The sequence below is a fragment of the Zingiber officinale genome, chromosome 5A (assembly GCF_018446385.1).
Source record: "Zingiber officinale cultivar Zhangliang chromosome 5A, Zo_v1.1, whole genome shotgun sequence".
Lineage (NCBI taxonomy): Eukaryota > Viridiplantae > Streptophyta > Magnoliopsida > Zingiberales > Zingiberaceae > Zingiber > Zingiber officinale.
The window spans coordinates 19,184,004-19,201,538 of NC_055994.1; the positions used below are offsets into that span (position 1 = coordinate 19,184,004).

At 40.8% G+C, this 17,535-nt stretch overlaps 1 protein-coding gene across 2 annotated transcripts in view; it reads right to left on the reverse strand.

Annotated features, from left to right (window-relative positions):
* The window catches only part of LOC121980275 (probable fructokinase-1), a 45,187-nt gene extending 30,090 nt beyond the window's left edge, over nt 1-15,097 (reverse strand). Inside the window, exons 1-4 of one of the 2 annotated variants that reach the window (XM_042532251.1) lie at nt 14,554-15,097; nt 14,362-14,481; nt 14,199-14,249; nt 13,723-13,783 (exon numbers count right to left, since the gene is read on the reverse strand). In XM_042532251.1, the coding sequence (XP_042388185.1) occupies nt 13,723-13,742 (20 nt within the window). In that variant the 5' untranslated portion in view covers nt 13,743-13,783; nt 14,199-14,249; nt 14,362-14,481; nt 14,554-15,097. Of the gene's footprint in view, nt 1-13,722; nt 13,784-14,198; nt 14,266-14,361; nt 14,482-14,553 lie in introns of both variants that reach the window. The other variant, XM_042532250.1, reaches the window with a different exon arrangement.
* Nucleotides 15,098-17,535: the final 2,438 nt, after the last annotated feature.

A 17,535-nucleotide genomic window follows, 5' to 3' on the forward strand; every position in this document is an offset into this window, starting at 1 on the left:
TCTTGTAAGCTTTTGTTTATCTTGTATTTCCCTTTCTTCTTCTTGTATTGAGAGGGTTGTAGGGCTTCTCCGCCTTTGGTAGTTACCATAAAGGAGTGTTATTCATAGTGGAGGGTGTGTGTGTTGGTGTGGATCCTTGGATTAGTCACCTCTTGTGGGGTGGATACCAAGTAAACCAACCGTGTTAGCGTTTTGTATTTCTGCTGCACATCTTTGAAGGAACAAGCACCGCCGAGCACCGAGCGAACGCGACGAGCTATTCACCCCCCCCCTCTAGCTACTTTTGGTCCTAACAAGTGGTATCAGAGCGAGGCCGCTCTTCACCGGAATCATCGCCGGAAGGGTCAAGTATAACAAGAAAAACTAGAGGGTGAAGAAGTTGGAGCAAATTCTTCAAGTTCAAGACTTTATCAAGCTCAACTTCAAGATGCAATTCCAAGATGGACTTGGATTTGACACAAGGGTGGCTCCACCATACACTTCCATGAGTTTCGATTCTTGGAAATCAAGAATCGAAAATTTCCTTATGATGGAGATAGAGCAATGGTTTGCTCTAATGGAAGGCTTCGAGGCTCCAAGAAATTCAAAGGGCAAAGTTTTCAAGAGGAGCAAGTGGAGCCAAGAGCAAGTCCGAAGGTGCGAGGCCAATGACAAAGTGACCAAGCTCTTGGTCAATTTATTGCCAAGCACCATCCTTTGCAAAATTGGAGAATTTGAAGATGCAAAGGAACTATGGAGCAAATTGGCCAAGCTTCATGAAGAGATCCCCTCCACTGTACAAGAGCAAAAAGAATCCAGAGAGGGTGACTCTTTGGAGCAAGACCAAGAGGAGGACTCCGAGGTTGAGAGATGCTCAACCTCCGAAGAAGAGGAAATCCAAGAAGCTTCATCCTCAAGGGAATGCACCGGAGGGAACAAGGAGGGAGCATACTCCTTGTTTCATATTCAAGATGATGAAGCCTCCACCTCTAGGATTGAGGGGGGGCAATCCTTGGTGACGCCGGATCAAGAAGAAGGAGAAGCTTCTACATCCGGGTCGAGAGAAGAAGAGGAGGAAGAAGCAACTACCTCTACAAGTCAAGAAAAATCAAATGGAGGAGAATCAAGGTCCGATCAAGAGGAAGCTTCTACCTCCAGATCTAAAGGAAAAGATGTCACCCCTACACACAAAGGTATAAATGTTTCAATTAAAAATAAAAATCATATAATATGTTTTGAGTGTAGGGAAAATGGACACTACAAGAGCAAGTGTCCCAACTTGTCCAAGAAGAAGGGCCAAGTGGCACAAAAGGGCAAGGTGAAGCCCAAGGAGACCATTCCCGGAACAAAGAAAAGCAAGGAGCATATCATATGCTTCTCTTGCAATCAAAAGGGGCATTACCGGAGTCAATGCCTCAATGGGAAGAAGATGGTCAAGGCTCAAGGAGGCATTAGTCAAGGGGGAGCCTCCAAGGTAAAGAAGAAGGTAACATTTATTGAGCATACTCCTTTACATTATGATAAAAAGCATGATAGTTCTAATTTTTATCATTTTAATGCAATTTACCATAAGAATAGGAAGCATGAGGGCTTTAAGGAAAAGCATGTGGCCCTACATGCCAAAACTACCCAACCTAAGGTTAGGAAGGTAGATGGGCACTTGGGCAAGAACACTAAGGATAATAGATACAAGCCCAAAAACAAAAATGCTCATGGGTGTAATGAAAAATCAAAATCTAAGGATTTAATGATAGAAAATCAAGTCTTGAGGTCAAGGCTTGATAAAATGGAAAAGACCCTAAAAAGAATGGAAAATATCCTAAATGGGCAAAATGAGCATAGCCTAGGTCTAGGAGCACAAAGGTCATCCAATGGTCATAGAGGTTTGGGATACAAACCCAAGGCTAAGAAGGATGTGCCCTCTTACCATAGGGTTCCATATAGCTATGGAACCAACCCTAAGCCTAGTGGGCGAGCCAAAAATACTAGGGAGGTCATCCCTAAGAGTATTTTTGCAATAAATATGACTAAGGCTTCGAAGAAGTCTAAGAAAGTCACAAACAAGGTCACAAGGGAAGCAATCCCTAGAGTTGACCTAGAAAAAGTGACCAAGGCTTCTAAGAAGCCAAACAAGGTCACTAGAAAGGTATCTAGGGAAGTTATCCCTAATGAATACCTAGAGCATCCAAGGAGCACCAATAGATTTTGGGTTCCTAGGAGCATCTTCTCTACCCCATAGATGGGCTAGAGAGTGTCAACTCTAAGAAGAAGGGTAGTTAACCCAATTTTGAAGAAATTGACACTCAAGGAGCATTTTCAATGTTATTATTAACCTTTGAAAATGAAATGGATTTATGTTTACTCTTGAGAAGAGTAAAATGTGTCACAATTTGATAAATTGGATGATATTTTAAGTGACACAAATTGGGAAAATCATAAGAACTACCAAGTTGGAATTTTGGTATGTTCTTAGGAAACTTAAGGTCAATCTAAGCCTTAATTTAAAATGCTACTCTTGTGGAAGAACGAAATATGCCAACATTTGAGAAATAAGCTTAATTTCAATTGACATAAACAAATCAAGAGAAATATAAATGTCAATTTAGGTTTTGGCATTTTCTTGAAGCATTTAGGGCAATCTAGGTTTAACCTTTTAAGGTAGATAAGTGGTTAAGGATACTTAGATAGGGAATCTAGGTATATTTTTATTTATGTTAAAACTTGCCATGATTGCTTGCCCATCATATGCCATGACATCATATTTATTGTTGCATTCATATCTTACTATGAAAAATCCAAAAAAAAAATACCATGTCATGACACACATGCATCAAGTAGTTATAGGATATTTTCTTTTGAAAATTATTTCATCTTGATGTATGCCATAACATAATCATGCATTAAGTTTAAATTCCTTGAAATTAAGGACAAATGGCATTTAACATCACTTATTAACAAGTGACATCCTAGGTGGATATTTAATATCTTTAAAATGCCTAGATAGATATGCATGATCCCTAGAATAGGGTAAAATCAAAATCTCACATCTCACAAGGACTATAAGGTGACTTGTATGTGTTTAAGTGCACATTAGATACAAGTAAGATGTTAGGAAGATGAACAAAACTCAAGATGTTGATTTAGTGCATTCTTCTGAGTCTTAGGTTCATCAAAACACATAGTTATGTGTTTTCCCATCATTGGGAAAGCTAATGTACAAGTCATGTGCATTAAGCCCAAGGAACATGGTGGGATATTGGTTTTGAAAATGTTTTTAAAAAAATAATTTTGGAAAACCTTGGTGAAGGCTATTTTTTTTATAGTAATCACCATTGAATAGTTATACACAAACTTAAAGAAAACACTAAAGTTTTTGCAAGTTCTCAAGTTTGTGTCAATCTTTGAAAATATGATGTATTTTCATAGAAAACTATTTTTCCATGATAACGTATGCCCTAAATAATGCCTACACGAAATTTCATGATTTTTGGATTTTTGTAGAATTTTCTAGGGGTTTTTGAAGTTGGCTGATTTTAAAATTCAGCTACTATCAGAGCTCCGATCGATCCATGGATCGATTGGAGTGCCTGAATCGATCTGTGGATCGATCTAAGTCTCCCGGCGAAGAAGTCACCGGATCGATCGACCGATCGATCCAGAGTCTGAATCGATCGGTGGATCGATTCGAAGTCAATCGATCGAACCCAACTCCAATCGATCAGTTGCTGATTTTGGCTGGGAAAGCCTGATTTCAGCATCTTTAAACCTAATTTAGTCTAGATAACCTTTCCAAACCCCTAAAAATACATGTGTATACATAAAAAGGGTGTTTTCATGTGAAAACAAGGATGGATTGGTTAAGGAAGGCTAAGTTGAAGTTTAGGTTGAGGTTTGTTTCAAATTTTGAATATTTGAACCTCAAAACTTCTAAATTGGGTTTCCTAAAGGTTTTGGGATTCCAAGTCATTGTTGGTGCAATGTGTTACCACCATATCTTTAGGGGAGGGACTTTAAAGACATGAAAACTATTTTTTGAACCTGGAAGGTGGTCAACCTTGCTTAGAAATGCTCGAGGTTGAGCGTTTGAACTTTAATGGGAGTGAGATCCTCGTTCTTGTAGCTTGAGTGGATAATGCTCATGGGCATTTGCCTACTGGGGAGAATGTAGGGTTAAGGTTAATGAAGGGTATGGGACCTTCATTATCGTGTTGGTCATAACGAGTGAAGTTGTGAACAACGATGAGCAACTCTTCGGGGAGAGTTTTCAACAATGGGGCATTTGTTGAAGAGTGCCCAAAATTGAGGCACGGGTTGATGTGTGCTCAAAGATGGTTTGATGTGTGCCAATAGGGGAGAATGAAAGGAGTAAGTTAGGCTTTCATTACCTAGAGGGAGTTTGCCCTCTTAGGGGGAATGAAGGGCTTAACTTATGTATTCATTACCTAGTGGCATGAAGAAGGTTTAGGCTATGGGATTAGTCTAACTTACATGTGGTATTGTAAGTGATAGTGTTGGTATTGTCAAACATCAAAAGGGAGATTGTTGGTGCAATTCCCCGTGGTCAAGGTTGACTGGTTGACCAAGCTTGAGTCTTGGTTTGGGTTTCGATGTTTGACAATGCAAGGTTGATTGAAGAAGAGTCAAGTAGGTCGAGGATGACCGGATACTGATGCGAAGTCCTAGTGAGTGAAGCGTAGAGGAAAATCTCGGTGAGTGAAGCCGGTGAGAGACCTAGTGAGTGAAGCTAGGCGATTGGGAAAGTCCGGTGAGTGAAGCCAGGTGAAAGACCTAGTGAGTGAAGCTAGCAAGTTGGAAAGTCCCGGTGAGTGAAGCCAGCAAGAGAAATCCAATGGGTCAAGGTTGATCGACATTTGGTGAGAATCCAAGTAGGTCAAAGGGATTGACCGGATTGCACGAGAAAGAAAGTCCAAGTAGGTCGAGGACCGGATGCTTGGCAAGAAGAGAAAAGTCCAAGTGGTCGAAGGGATTGACCGGACACTTGGTGAGAGAGTCCTAGCAGGTCAAGGGTGACCGGATGCTAGGTCTTATGTACCAACAAGTCATGGTTGACTAGATGTTATTTTAGGGGCTTTAGACTTGGTTTGGACAAAACCAAGATTGGATTGATCCGTGGATTGATCCAAGAGTTTGGATTGATCCGTGGATCGATCCAGCAGACCGATCGATCGGTGGATCGATCCGAAGATCCGGATCGATCCGCCGATCGATCCGGTGAGTCCCCATGAACAGAACCCTCCGATCGATCTAGAGGTCCCAATCGATCGATGGATCGATGCTGCTTCGCGCGATAAGCGCCGGATCGATCCGTGGATCGATCCGCATTTTTCCGGAGGCGCTCTGGATCGATCCGTGGATCGATCCAAAGCCTCCCGATCGATGGAGCAATCCGATCGATTGGGATTCGACCGGTCGTTTATAGCTGTTGGCGTGCGATTCCTTCAGCATCTCTTCACCGATTCAACTCAGATCTTCACCAGCTCCTCCACAGCTCTCTCCAAGCTCGAGATCACCAGTTCTTGAAGGATCTTGGAAGTTCTCCAAGTCAAGAGGCGGATCTATTGCAAGAGGAAGAAGTTAGGGTTAAGGTTTTTATTGCACATCTTGTAAGCTTTTGCTTATCTTGTATTTCCCTTTCTTCTTCTTGTATTGAGAGGATTGTAGGGCTTCTCCGCCTTTGGTAATTACCATAAAGGAGTGTTATTCATAGTGGAGGGTGTGTGTGTTGGTGTGGATCCTTGGATTAGTCACCTCTTGTGGGGTGGATACCAAGTAAACCAACCGTGTTAGCGTTGTGTGATTGTTTCTTTGTATTTCTGCTGCACATCTTTGAAGGAACAAGCACCGCCGAGCACCGAGCGAACGCTACGAGCTATTCACCCCCCCCCCCCTCTAGCTACTTTTGGTCCTAACAGTTGGGACGTTCATACCATGGATAACAGCGGACAGGTGCAGATCGAGAATTAGAACCAGCGTGTAGGTCGGAACATACTTGCCTTGGATAGCAATAAGCAGAGGCGGTCGGGAATCAGCAGGTCGTCGGGATGTACATGCTTCAAATGACGCAGACAAAGGTGGGTCAGGAGGCCAGACACTACGTGACAAACAGACCTGCTAGGAATCGTAACCACCTGTCAGAGAACAATCATCACATGTCAGGGAATATTCTAATGGTGGGAGGCTCATACTCCTCTTGGTTTCTCCGCCAGCCTATAAGAAAAGGCCACGTGTCAACCACCGCCAGACAGAGCCTGACATCCGACATTCCCTAACATTCGCCAGGTTCCAGAACCCTCAGTTGCAGTATAAAAAGGGATGCTTTGTCCCTTACGTAGGTACGCTCACTCGTCATTTCTTACCAGTCTTTTACTTTTCGTGCTTTCTCTGTAATTTCTGGGGAAAAAGTACCTGACTTGAGTGTCGGAGGGCCTGACCCGGGGACTTTTTCCCTGGTTTCTGGTCTCTGATGACCGGGGGCTTAGTCTGCGTGTGTGCAGAGCAGTAGCTTCATCATTCTGGTCGTCTCTCTCCATAGGATTTCCCGTACAAACCTTTCCAGGGGGGTACCTCGCTGATTCATCATCTCAACGACTCTCCGTCAACTTTTAGCACAACAAGGCCCGCCTTCATCCGACTCAGCTTCCGGACGGGATCAGACGAATAATCAATAATATGATTATCAATCCACCTTTCATTATTAATTAAAGTATGCCCGGGCTATGGTATAATATTAGGGTATCTAAGTTGTTATTCAAGTATTCACAATTCAATTTTCAATTATAATATATTTGTAGAAAATTTTTTTTCTAAATGCGATATTTTTGGACTGTCCGTCGCGAGCACTTCCTCATTTATCCTTGTGGCAAGTGAAAAAATTTTATGAGGCTAGACTCATCATCCAGGACTAGCCAATAATATTATTTGGGTTTACCATTATTAATTAAAGTATGACTTTACTATTTTTTACTCTAAATTTAAAATTTAGAGGACTAGGATGGGAAAAGGATTAGTAATTTATCTTTAAACTCTAAATTTATCGGTATTGTAAAAACTACTCGACTTTTATAGAATCATATTCTTTTTTTTCACGGATCAAAATAAAAGATACATTTCTTATTTTAGAAATTAATCTTTTTTTTCATAGGGTTACTGCCCCCTATGACCTAGGGTTACCGCCCCCTAGGGTTTTCCCTTTGCCTAACCGTAGCTAGGACTTTTGCCTAAGTAAACTTAGGACTTTCCTGCAATGCTCATTCAAGATATCAGATAACAAAACACCTTAACTTTGAACCCTTTGACATAATCAAAACATAGGTTCGATCATTAATGCTTCATGCACCAACAATCTCCCCCTTTTTGATTATGACAATATAGTTCAAAGTTAAGAAAATATAACAGTAATATTAGGAATTTACAGCAAAGGAATAAATGAGATAAGAAAAGAAAAAATTCCTTATATTCCCTCCTTACTTAACTTTGATCTCTCTTCCCCTTTGACATAAATCAAAAAGAAATTACTTAGAGAGAAGGATTCTATTTTTCATGTAATTTTTAGCTCCCCTGAAGAGTAGCTAAATTTGAAAAACTGTTTAAAAAACACTTAGTTATTTTTGAAAGTGTTTTGAAAAACCTTAGTCCTGTCAACAAAAACTTAGCTTCTTTAAATAATTGTTTTGAGAAACACTATGCTAAATTCTTTTGAAAGCTTTTTAGATGAATTTGAAATAATTTTCAAAGTATTTTTAAATAATTTTTCAAATGATTTTGAAATAATTTTTAAAGTATTTTCTAAATAATTTTTCAAATGATTTTGAAAAAGATTTTTTATAGAATTTTTCAAATAATTTTTAAAAGGTTTTTTAAATAATTTTTCAAATAATTTTTCAAAAAATTTTGAAATACTTTTTGAAGGATTTTTCAAATAATTTTAAAGATTTTCAAAAAAACTTTAAAAGATTTTTTAAATATTTTTTAAAAGATTTTTCAAATAATTTTAAAATTTTTTCAAATAATTTTTAAGATTTTTCAAATAACTTTTAAAATAAAAAATTTTTAAATTAAATAAATTTAATTTATTTGATTCAGTTAAATAAATTTGATTAATTAAGTTAAGATTGTTAATTATTTAAATTGAGTTAATTGAGTTAATTAAATTAAATTTATTTAAGATGACTTAATCAAATTTATTAACATTATTTGAGACTAAGTTCAACCTAGATCCATCTCACCCGATTCTAGGTTATCAATCAGGTAATCTTAAGTAATTTTGTGAGATGATTATCTTTTAATTTTGGTTATTTCTAAGGTTTAATTTACATTTGAGTGAAACTTAGGGTTTTCAATTAGTCAATTAAACACACATTTCAAGGATTGGTTCCCAGGTCGTGGCGAGACACTAGGTCTTCTTGGGTATAAGATCATCCGCCACTTCTTAGACAGAGCCGCTCAAAGAAATTATGTATTTAATTTACTTTTTGAAACCCCGAGGTTTAACTGGGCAAGTGTAAATTACGCCTAGGTCCTTAAACTATCCTAATCTAAATATGCATATTAAAAAGTAGAAAGTTCAAGTATCAAACAATTCATTTTATGATAAAAATAGCCTTTTTATTGGCTCCCCCTGGATCATAGTCTCGATATGGTCTATCAAGGTAATGGATCTGATCCTTGGGGACCCAATATACTCCAAGTCCAACTTGATTAACCAAGTTTGACTTGGGGACTCATGCTTGGACTATGTTTCTATTAACTAGGGATAGATATGATTTATATTTTCTTTTGGTTTTAAATTCAAGTCCAGATTTGATGTAAACGGCTCGCTGTTTTCCAAGAATCAGATCCAGATTCTTGGAACCCAACGTGAACCATTCCAACGTGTTCTTGAGTTCTTTAATTTGAATTTTCAAATTGAAATTTTCTTCCTCAAGTTGTTGGACTTGAGTTGAATTTCTAATTTGAACTAGCTCATTTAAAGAACTCAAGTCAGTCACCTCCTTAAGGGATGTTACCTCCTTTTGGAGCGACTTGACCCGGACGTTCGATTTTGCCAACTTCTTTAATAAGTAAGGTACTAGTTTTTGCAAGTCATTAAATTGAGTCTCGGCGAGTAGAAAACTTACAGTGGGGTTCGAGCCTTCGGAAAAGGATGTGGATCCATGGCTTCGCTTAGACTCGGTCTCTGACTCGCTCTCGATTTCAGATTCGAACTCGGACTCGGTTTCGACGATATTTGCTTGTACTGGTAACGCAAGGAAGCTTACCAGTTCTTCTTCGTCAATCTCAGATTCATCTGACGACTCGGACCAGATTGCCTTCAATGCCTTCTTTCTTCGTTGCTTTTTGTTTGGGTAATCCGGCTTGTAGTGCCCCTTCTGATTATAGCCGTAGCAGGTGACTCCAAATTTGTCCTTCAGGTTTGTTTGAGTCACCTTTTTATTTCTGCAAATCTTTCACACAAGCCTCAATAGCTCGGAAATAATTTCGTCGTCATCCTCCAATTCATCTCTTGACTCGGGGTTGGTTTTGCGCCTCGATCTCGGTTCACGCGTTCTGCTAGCACCTGCAACCAAAGTCATACCCTTCTCGACCGGGCATGCATTAGTCTGCTCATGCAATTCTAATTCAGAAAGGAATTCATCTAATTTAATTAATGATAAATCCTTGGAAACTTTGTAGGCATCAACTATGGATGTCCACAAAGTGGTCCTCGGGAAAACGTTCAAAGAATACCTGATTATGTCTCAGTTGTCTACCTTTTGTCCGATCGCATGAAGCCCGTTTAGTAGGTCTTGTATCCGAGCATGGAGTTGAGTGGTCGTCTCACCTTCCTGCAATTTAATATTATATAATTTATTAACTATTAAGTCTCTTTTGCTTACCTTAGGGTCGGAAGTGCCCTTGTGTAGCTCGATCAGCTTTTCCCATAGTTCTTTGGCGCTGGAGAAGGGACCGACTCTGTTTAGTTCTTCTTTTGTAAGTATGTATTGTAGCATGCAGGTTGCTTTGGCATCTGCTTCAACCTTTTTCTTTATGCTGGTGTCCCAGTTGATGCATGAAACTAATTCTCCAGTGTTGTCACGTGGAAGCTCGAGACCGGTCTGGATAATGATCAACATCTCGATTTGCGTCTTAAGGTGGTATTCCATCCGGTTCTTCCAATAGCCAAAATCGTCTCCGGTTAAAAGTGGGGGTCGAACTGTGCTAAAGCTTTCTTGGAGGGCCATTCAAGAATCTAGCACACAATAAAAAGAAAAACAAATCCCAGGACTTGATCCTGGATTAGCGGTGCGAGATGTATAATAAAAAGAACACGAACTCGAGTGGTGTTGCACCAACTTCGAGCAAAAATCGATTCGAACGTAAAAGCATATCGGAATATAGCAATTATACTAATTCCGATAGACTTCGAAAAATTGAAAAGACCACGAAAAAATTTGCTTGACTGGTGGTTGCACCAAATTGAAGTGACTCCGCTCTGATACCAATTGTTGGATCGAGAAGCGCTAGAGGGGGTGAATAACGCTCATGGCTTTCACTTGTTTCAAATTCGTAAAGTGATAGAAAATTAAAGCAGCGGAATAAAAAACATGCACAGCAGACCCAAGTGTTTTTACTTGGTTCGGAGTCTTGTGCGACTCTTACTCCAAGGCCCACGCTCGTTGAGCGTTTACTTTGGGCAATCACTATAATCGCGTAAAAGTACAAATTTGAATTGAGTACAACAAGAATTTTAAGTAATACCGACAACAAAAATTAAGGAGATCAGAGTGCCAGATTGTCGGGGGCTTGTCGTAGCTTGGCCGGAACGTCTCGTTAGCAGCTCGTTGCTCGAAGGTTGTTTGGAAGGTGATGATCTGTACTACTGGTCGAGATGTCCTTTTATTGGACGTTGAAGGCGCCTCCAATGCCAGTCAAGGCGCCTTAAACCCCAACACTTATCCCGGATTGAATGCTAAGATGAGCCTTGTGTCGCTGCCTCTTATCCACCTTGAGGCGCCTCAATCATCACTCTGAGGTGCCTTAAAGGTAGCTTTCAAGGCGCCTCGGATGTCCTCTAAGGCGCCTCCAGCTCCTTTGCACAGCCATCTCCTGCCTTGCACCCGAGGCGCCTCCAAGCTCTATGGAGGCACCTCGGATACTATTCATCCGAGGCTTAAGGTTGCTCCTTTACACCTGCAAGATACATTAGTCCCAAACAATACACTGCAACACAAAGTTAGCACAACATACCATAAATATGATAAATTGAATACTTGATAGTCGCCGGAATGTCCGATTTTGACTTCATATTTCCAACCGGAAACCCTAGGTCGAACCGACGCCTATTGTTCCCTCTACCGGGGAACGCGTCCTCACCTACTCCACTCAGGAGAGTTACCTTTTGCCAGTTCGGTCCTCCAGACTGACTGGACTTTTGCTCAGCATCAGATGCTTCGGGTCTTCATGCTGGACATCCGGTCCTCAACCCATCCAGACTTCTACCCGATTCGCGACACCAGGATTTTAACCTAGGGTTACCGCCCCTTAGGATTTTTGCCCGAAGCTCCGACCCGCCAAGACTTTCCGCATAGGGTTACCGCCCCTATGACCTAGGGTTACCGCCCCTAGGGTTTTCCCTTTGTCTAACCGCAGCTAGGACTTTTGCTTAAGTAAACTTAAGACTTTCCTGCAATGCTCATTCAAGATATCAGATAACAAAACACCTTAACTTTGAACCCTTTGACATAATCAAAACATAGATTCGATCATTGATGCTTCATGCACCAACAGGAACCTTTACTGGATTCCAAAATCTTTTCTAGACTAAATTTTTTTTAGTTAAAGCTTTCAGTGAGAAAATTAAATGTTAAAATTTCTTTATGAGGCTTTGTCTAAGGAAGTGGTTGTTGCTCCAATAACCAAGAAGGTCTAGTGCCTCGCCACGACCTGGAAGCCAAAATATTGAAATAAAATGTTTAATTAACTTTCTGATAAAGCATTAAAATTAGAATTAAATAATACTTTAAAAAAAATTTCAAACATTTTTCAAACAATTTTGTCAAAAATATTTTTATACTTAGAAAAATATTTCATGAATAAAATTTTTACTTAGAAAAATTCTAAACTAATATTTCCTAAGTTAAAATTTCTTTTGAAACTAGAAATTTTTGCCTAAATTTTTTTTGAAAATTATCTTACCTAAGTTTAATTTAGAAAATTTTCAAAATAAATTCTCAAAATTGTTTAAAAATTGCCTAAGTTAAAAAAAAATTCTACCTAGAAAATTTTCATAAATATTTATTTTTGTAAATTCTTTAAAAAAAAATTGGCAATTGTTTTGAAACTGATTTATTTTAAATTTTATTTAAAATTGTTTTTAACTTAGAAATTATTTTGAAAATAATTTCTTTTAAAACTTGAACTTTTCTTTAGAAAACTTCTACTTGATAATTATGACCCCATTTTTTACTGTGATCAAAGGGAGAGAGATAGTAACAAGTTAGGGAGAGTTAAAAATTAAAAATTTCTTTTTCTTAGTGTTGCAAATTCTTTTATTGCAACCTTTTTACTTAAAATGTTAGTTTAGTAATTTCTTTAAATTACTACTTGTCTGTTTTTTCCCCTAACTTGAACTTGGGTTGATGCACATCAAAAGGGGGAGATTGTTGGACCCCGTGGTTGTTTTGGTGTGATCAACCAAGTTAGGTTAGGTCCTGCTTGTTATTTGATCTCTGTGTCTAAATGTGCAGGAGCTTAGGAGCGCAGGAAGTCGAGCGGAAGACGCAGCTAGCGAGAAGGACGGCACAAGAAGGGAGCCGATGGGCTTGGTGCGTCCGAATGATGAGAGAGCTGCAGAAGAGTACACCGGTGGATGAGAAAAACGTGCGCGACATTCGAGGGACGAGAAGCAGGGTCGAAAGCTTGCTCAAGGAGAAGGCCGGAAATTGGGTTCGAGTGAGCCCTATTTCGGTTCGCCGTAATCACCCAATCAATCGGAGCTTCGGAAGGAGAAAAGAAGTCAAAAGGAGCTAAAGAAGCTAGCCGAAGGCGCCTTCAACAAGTGTTGAAGGTGCCTGCGCTGATTGCAGTGCTAGAGGCGCCTTCATTACGTTGAAGGCACCCTCAACTTGTCCGAGGCGCCTTCAAGAGCATTTGAGGCGCCTCAGACACAGTCTACGTGACCGTTTACAACCGGATAGAACTCTATCCGGTCTTCACATTGGAGGCCCCTCAGATGGTCTTTGGAGGCACCCTCAACCTTAGAGATAGAGTTTCCAGGGGCTATAAAAGGACCCCTAGACCTAGGAATTATTCATTCAACTCAGTATTAAATTCCTAACAACTTATGTACTTTCTTAGTGTGTAAAAAGGCTTTTCCGCCTACAGTGAAGGAGACTTTCCTAGTACGCTTTTTTAACCGTCTTGGATTAACAACCTTCTTATTTGTAACCAAGTCAAAATCGTTGAGTCTTCTTTTCCTTTCTGTTATTCTGCTTTATTTTATTTTCTTATTGTTGCTACTATTTTTGAGTTGAAAGATTTGAGGAGTGTATATTTTATTTGCAGGCAATTCACCGCTCCCCTCTTGTCGGTCCCGTTGCACCTACAACGACAAATAAAGCATGATACAGGTATCAAGTAAAGACCTGATCTACCAATGCATATATAGACATAATCATTACTACTCGTTATAATCTATTACGCATATCAAATGATAATATCAAAAAGATAAGCTAAGGTACCCACCTCAAAAATGAAGATCGCATCCGACAATCACACGTCGAGACGCTCGCTTAGAATCAAAGTCCTGCAAATCACATGATGTACGATTTAACATATCATATAAACAACAATTAACTAAACCCAAAAACCCAATCCTAATTGACTAAGTAACCATGTTTGATTCCACCTAATGATCCAAATCCAATTAATAACGATATATCCATATACTCACCAAATTCATCCACAATCAACACAATCATTTCCTTCTCTAATTCACATTCATATTTAATAATTCATTTACAACCAGACTTAATTTCAATTAAGAATTCCAATTGAATCACCTCAGTTTCCATTTACCTCAACAATATCAGATCCCATCATTCTATCACATACTCCAATTGAATTAGTCTAGAAGTAAACTAATAACTCAAATGAAATCTATATAGTACATATCATCCTCAGTAGGAATTTCAAAGAACAAGTCACTGAAACAAACTCACCTGAGTGTATGAACAAGGATCGAATTCCACAACTTCAGCAATAGCTTAATCCTATAGATACCAAAACCTAGAAATCAATCAACCATATCCATGAGTTGTTTCTAGATACAAATCAGTAGAGCCATTAAGGTATTGAAATCATAAAAGCAAGAACACAACTTACCTAAATCTAAGTATCCTTCTGTCAACTCATGACCAAAGATCTTGCTGCTAGAAATTGTGGTCGAAGCTGTGGATCATCCTCAAATAGTGTTGCTCGGATCCACAGTTGAGTTGTTGATCCCTAACATAAACACTACAAATTAGTAGTAGGTATAAATCAATCCCTCACATCGAACTAGGGTTAGCTGATTACCTCAAGTGTGATAGCAAAAAGACTCTGGGTAAGGCATTGCTCGGTCGACTCCCAACTAATCGAACGTAAGGCTCGGACTAAGGCAAGGATCGACTGGAGAAGCGTAATTTGACAATCAGAGACATGATACGCAGAGGTGCGGCAATAGGAGATCGAGGCTAGGGTTGGATCTCCCCCTCTTGTCCGGAAATCTACTCGGGGCGACAACTCAAAGAGGGAAACGACCGGCAGCAACTCAATGTTCAAAGGAGGAGGCGGCTCAACCGGCGGCGGTCGTACGACACTAGCGCGATCGAAAAGTTGTGTCGATGAAATCTTGGTGACAGATCTGCTACATAGTCGAGTGATCTTCGCTCAGAGAAGATGACGACGTTGCTCCGAGAGGCAGCACTCGTGTGGCACTCGGAGGCTCTCGAGAACTGGCGTCAGGGATGGTCGTTCGAGCGTCGGGTCATGGTGGTCGGTGGCGGCGCAGAGAGGAGAAGGGAGAAGGGAATCGACAAAGATGGGTTCGAGAGAAGATCGAGATCGAGGGAGAAGATAAAAGGAGAAGAAAGGAAATGAAATTAAAAACAAAAACCTAGGTTTTAATTGAAACTTAGGCTTTATTAACTCAATCAACTCCCACATTAGGGACATTACAAATGGACTTTCACTTAACCTAAAATTTATTGGAACCCCAAGGTTGTTTTAGTGTGATCAACAAGTTAGGTTAGGTCCTGTGTGTTTCTAACCTTGTGTCTAAGCGTGCAGGAGCTTAAGAGCATAGGTAGTCGAGCGGAAGACGCAGCTAGCGAGAAGGACGGCAGTATGAGGGACGAGGTGGTGCGGAAGAGTACACCGGGCGGACAAGAAGGAAGCGTGCGGTGGTTCCGAGGGACGAAAGTCGGAGCGGAAGATTGCTCAGGGAGCAAGAGACGCATCTAGCGTGAAGGACGGCACGCGGTGCGTCCGAGGGACGAAGACTGCGGATGAGTACGCCAGCGGACGAGAAGGAAACACGCTGCAATTCCGAGAGACGAGAAGCCGAAGGGAAGCCCGCTCGAGAAGACCAGAACTTGGGTTCGGGTGAGCCCTATTCCGGATATCAGAGATCACCCAATCAAGCGGATCCGAAGCAGAGGACCCGGACGAAAGTCAACTGGAGTTGACCAAGCATCCGGGGCACCTGGAACTATCTGGGGCGCCCGGACCAGCCCGGGGCGCCCGGACCAGCCCGGGGCGCCTGGACCAGTCCGAGGCGCCCGGACCAGCTCGAGGCGCCCGGAACCCTTCCGGGCGCCCAGGAGTGAGTTTTTGACTAGAACGCGTCCAATGCATTCTGAACGTTGGGGGATAAAGTTTTATCCCCCCCCAGGGTGCCCGGAACCCTTCCAGGCGCCCCGACCAAGGCTATAAATATAGCCTTGGTCCAGAAGCTTTTCATCAACTCAGTGCATTCCATTTCCATCACTTGTACGCTACTGTTCTAGATTAGCTTCTTTATTTTACGCTTTCACTGCTGTAAGAAGCTTCTCCGCCTGAAGGAGATACTAGTGCTACGCTTTCTTAAATTAACAACCTCCTGGGTTGTAACCAAGTAAAAACCTTCTACCTCTTTCTTTCTGCTTTTATTTACTGCTTTAATTTTATACAAGTGTACTGTTGAGAGTTCGAGAAATGGTTGTCTTATTTTTTTTCAGGCTATCCAACCCCCCTTCTAGCCGGCCGCAACGGTCCTACAAGTGGTATCAAAGTCGAGATGCTTCAGGAGGACTAACCGCCGAACGAAGCAACGAGATGGCCGGATCTAACATCCACCCGCCAAAATTTGAGGGGGACTTTGCAAGCTGGAAGAAGCACATGGAAGTATTTTTCGATACCGATTTCGATTTATTACTAACAATGGAACTCGGTTTTGAAGCTCCCGAGGGCAAAGCGAAAAGTCAATGGACAAAGAAAGAGCAAGCTGAATACGTGGCAAACAAGAAAGCAGAATTCCATCTGTTAACCGTACTCCCGCCACAAGAAGTCAACCGTGTCGACACCTACAACTCGGCAAAGGAGCTTTGGGAGAAGTTCCTTGAATTACACGAAGGAACATCCGAAGCCAAGCTTGCGAGATGGGACTTACTTCGCAACCAACTCACCAACCTCCGTCTTTAAGAAGGTGAAACAATTGCACATCTACACTCGAGGATACAGGAGCTCATCACCGGACTTTCGAATCTCGGAGAAGAGGTAAGTAACCGAGATTCGCTCAGGTACGCTTTAAATTCCTTCCCTAGAAACTCAAAATGGGCATCACTAGTAGATGTCTTTTACATTTCGAAAGATCTAGAAAAAATTTCATTAGACGAATTCTTTTCAACATTTGAAGTGCATGAGTCAAGATGTGCAGGAATAAAGGAGCCCAAGAATAACGTCGCCCTCAAAGCTTTGAGAGACGAACCTGAGTCAGAATCTTCTCTCGACGACGAGGAAATGGTAATGATGGTAAGACGATTTAAGAAGTTATACAATTCTAGAAAAACTAACTATCCACATGGTAGAAAGAAAAGAACGATCCGCTGCTACCATTGCGACGAAGAAGGGCACGTCAAGGACAACTGCCCCAAGCTAAAGAACAAGGATAAAGATAAAGGTAAAAAGCATGTTCAAAAGCGCAAGGCCCTAAAAGCAATGTGGGGCGATACATCGTCCGAATCGGAAGTCGAAGCATTCTCCAGACTCGCACTGATGGCGAGTCATCAAGACGACGACTGTGATTCAAGTTCCTCCGAGATAAGCATCGAAAGCATCGATGAAGTGGGAGCTTCGTCGGAAGAAAGCAGCAGCTCAGGGGGAGACTCGGACAACGAAATCAAGGTAAGTCAGGTACGTTCACTTCCTCCCGACAAACTTTTTAAATTTATTAAATTACTAACTAAAGACTGCTGCAAGTTAGAAAAAAAATTAAAACTTTAAAAGGAATATTAGTTGAATCTTGCCCGTTAGAAATGT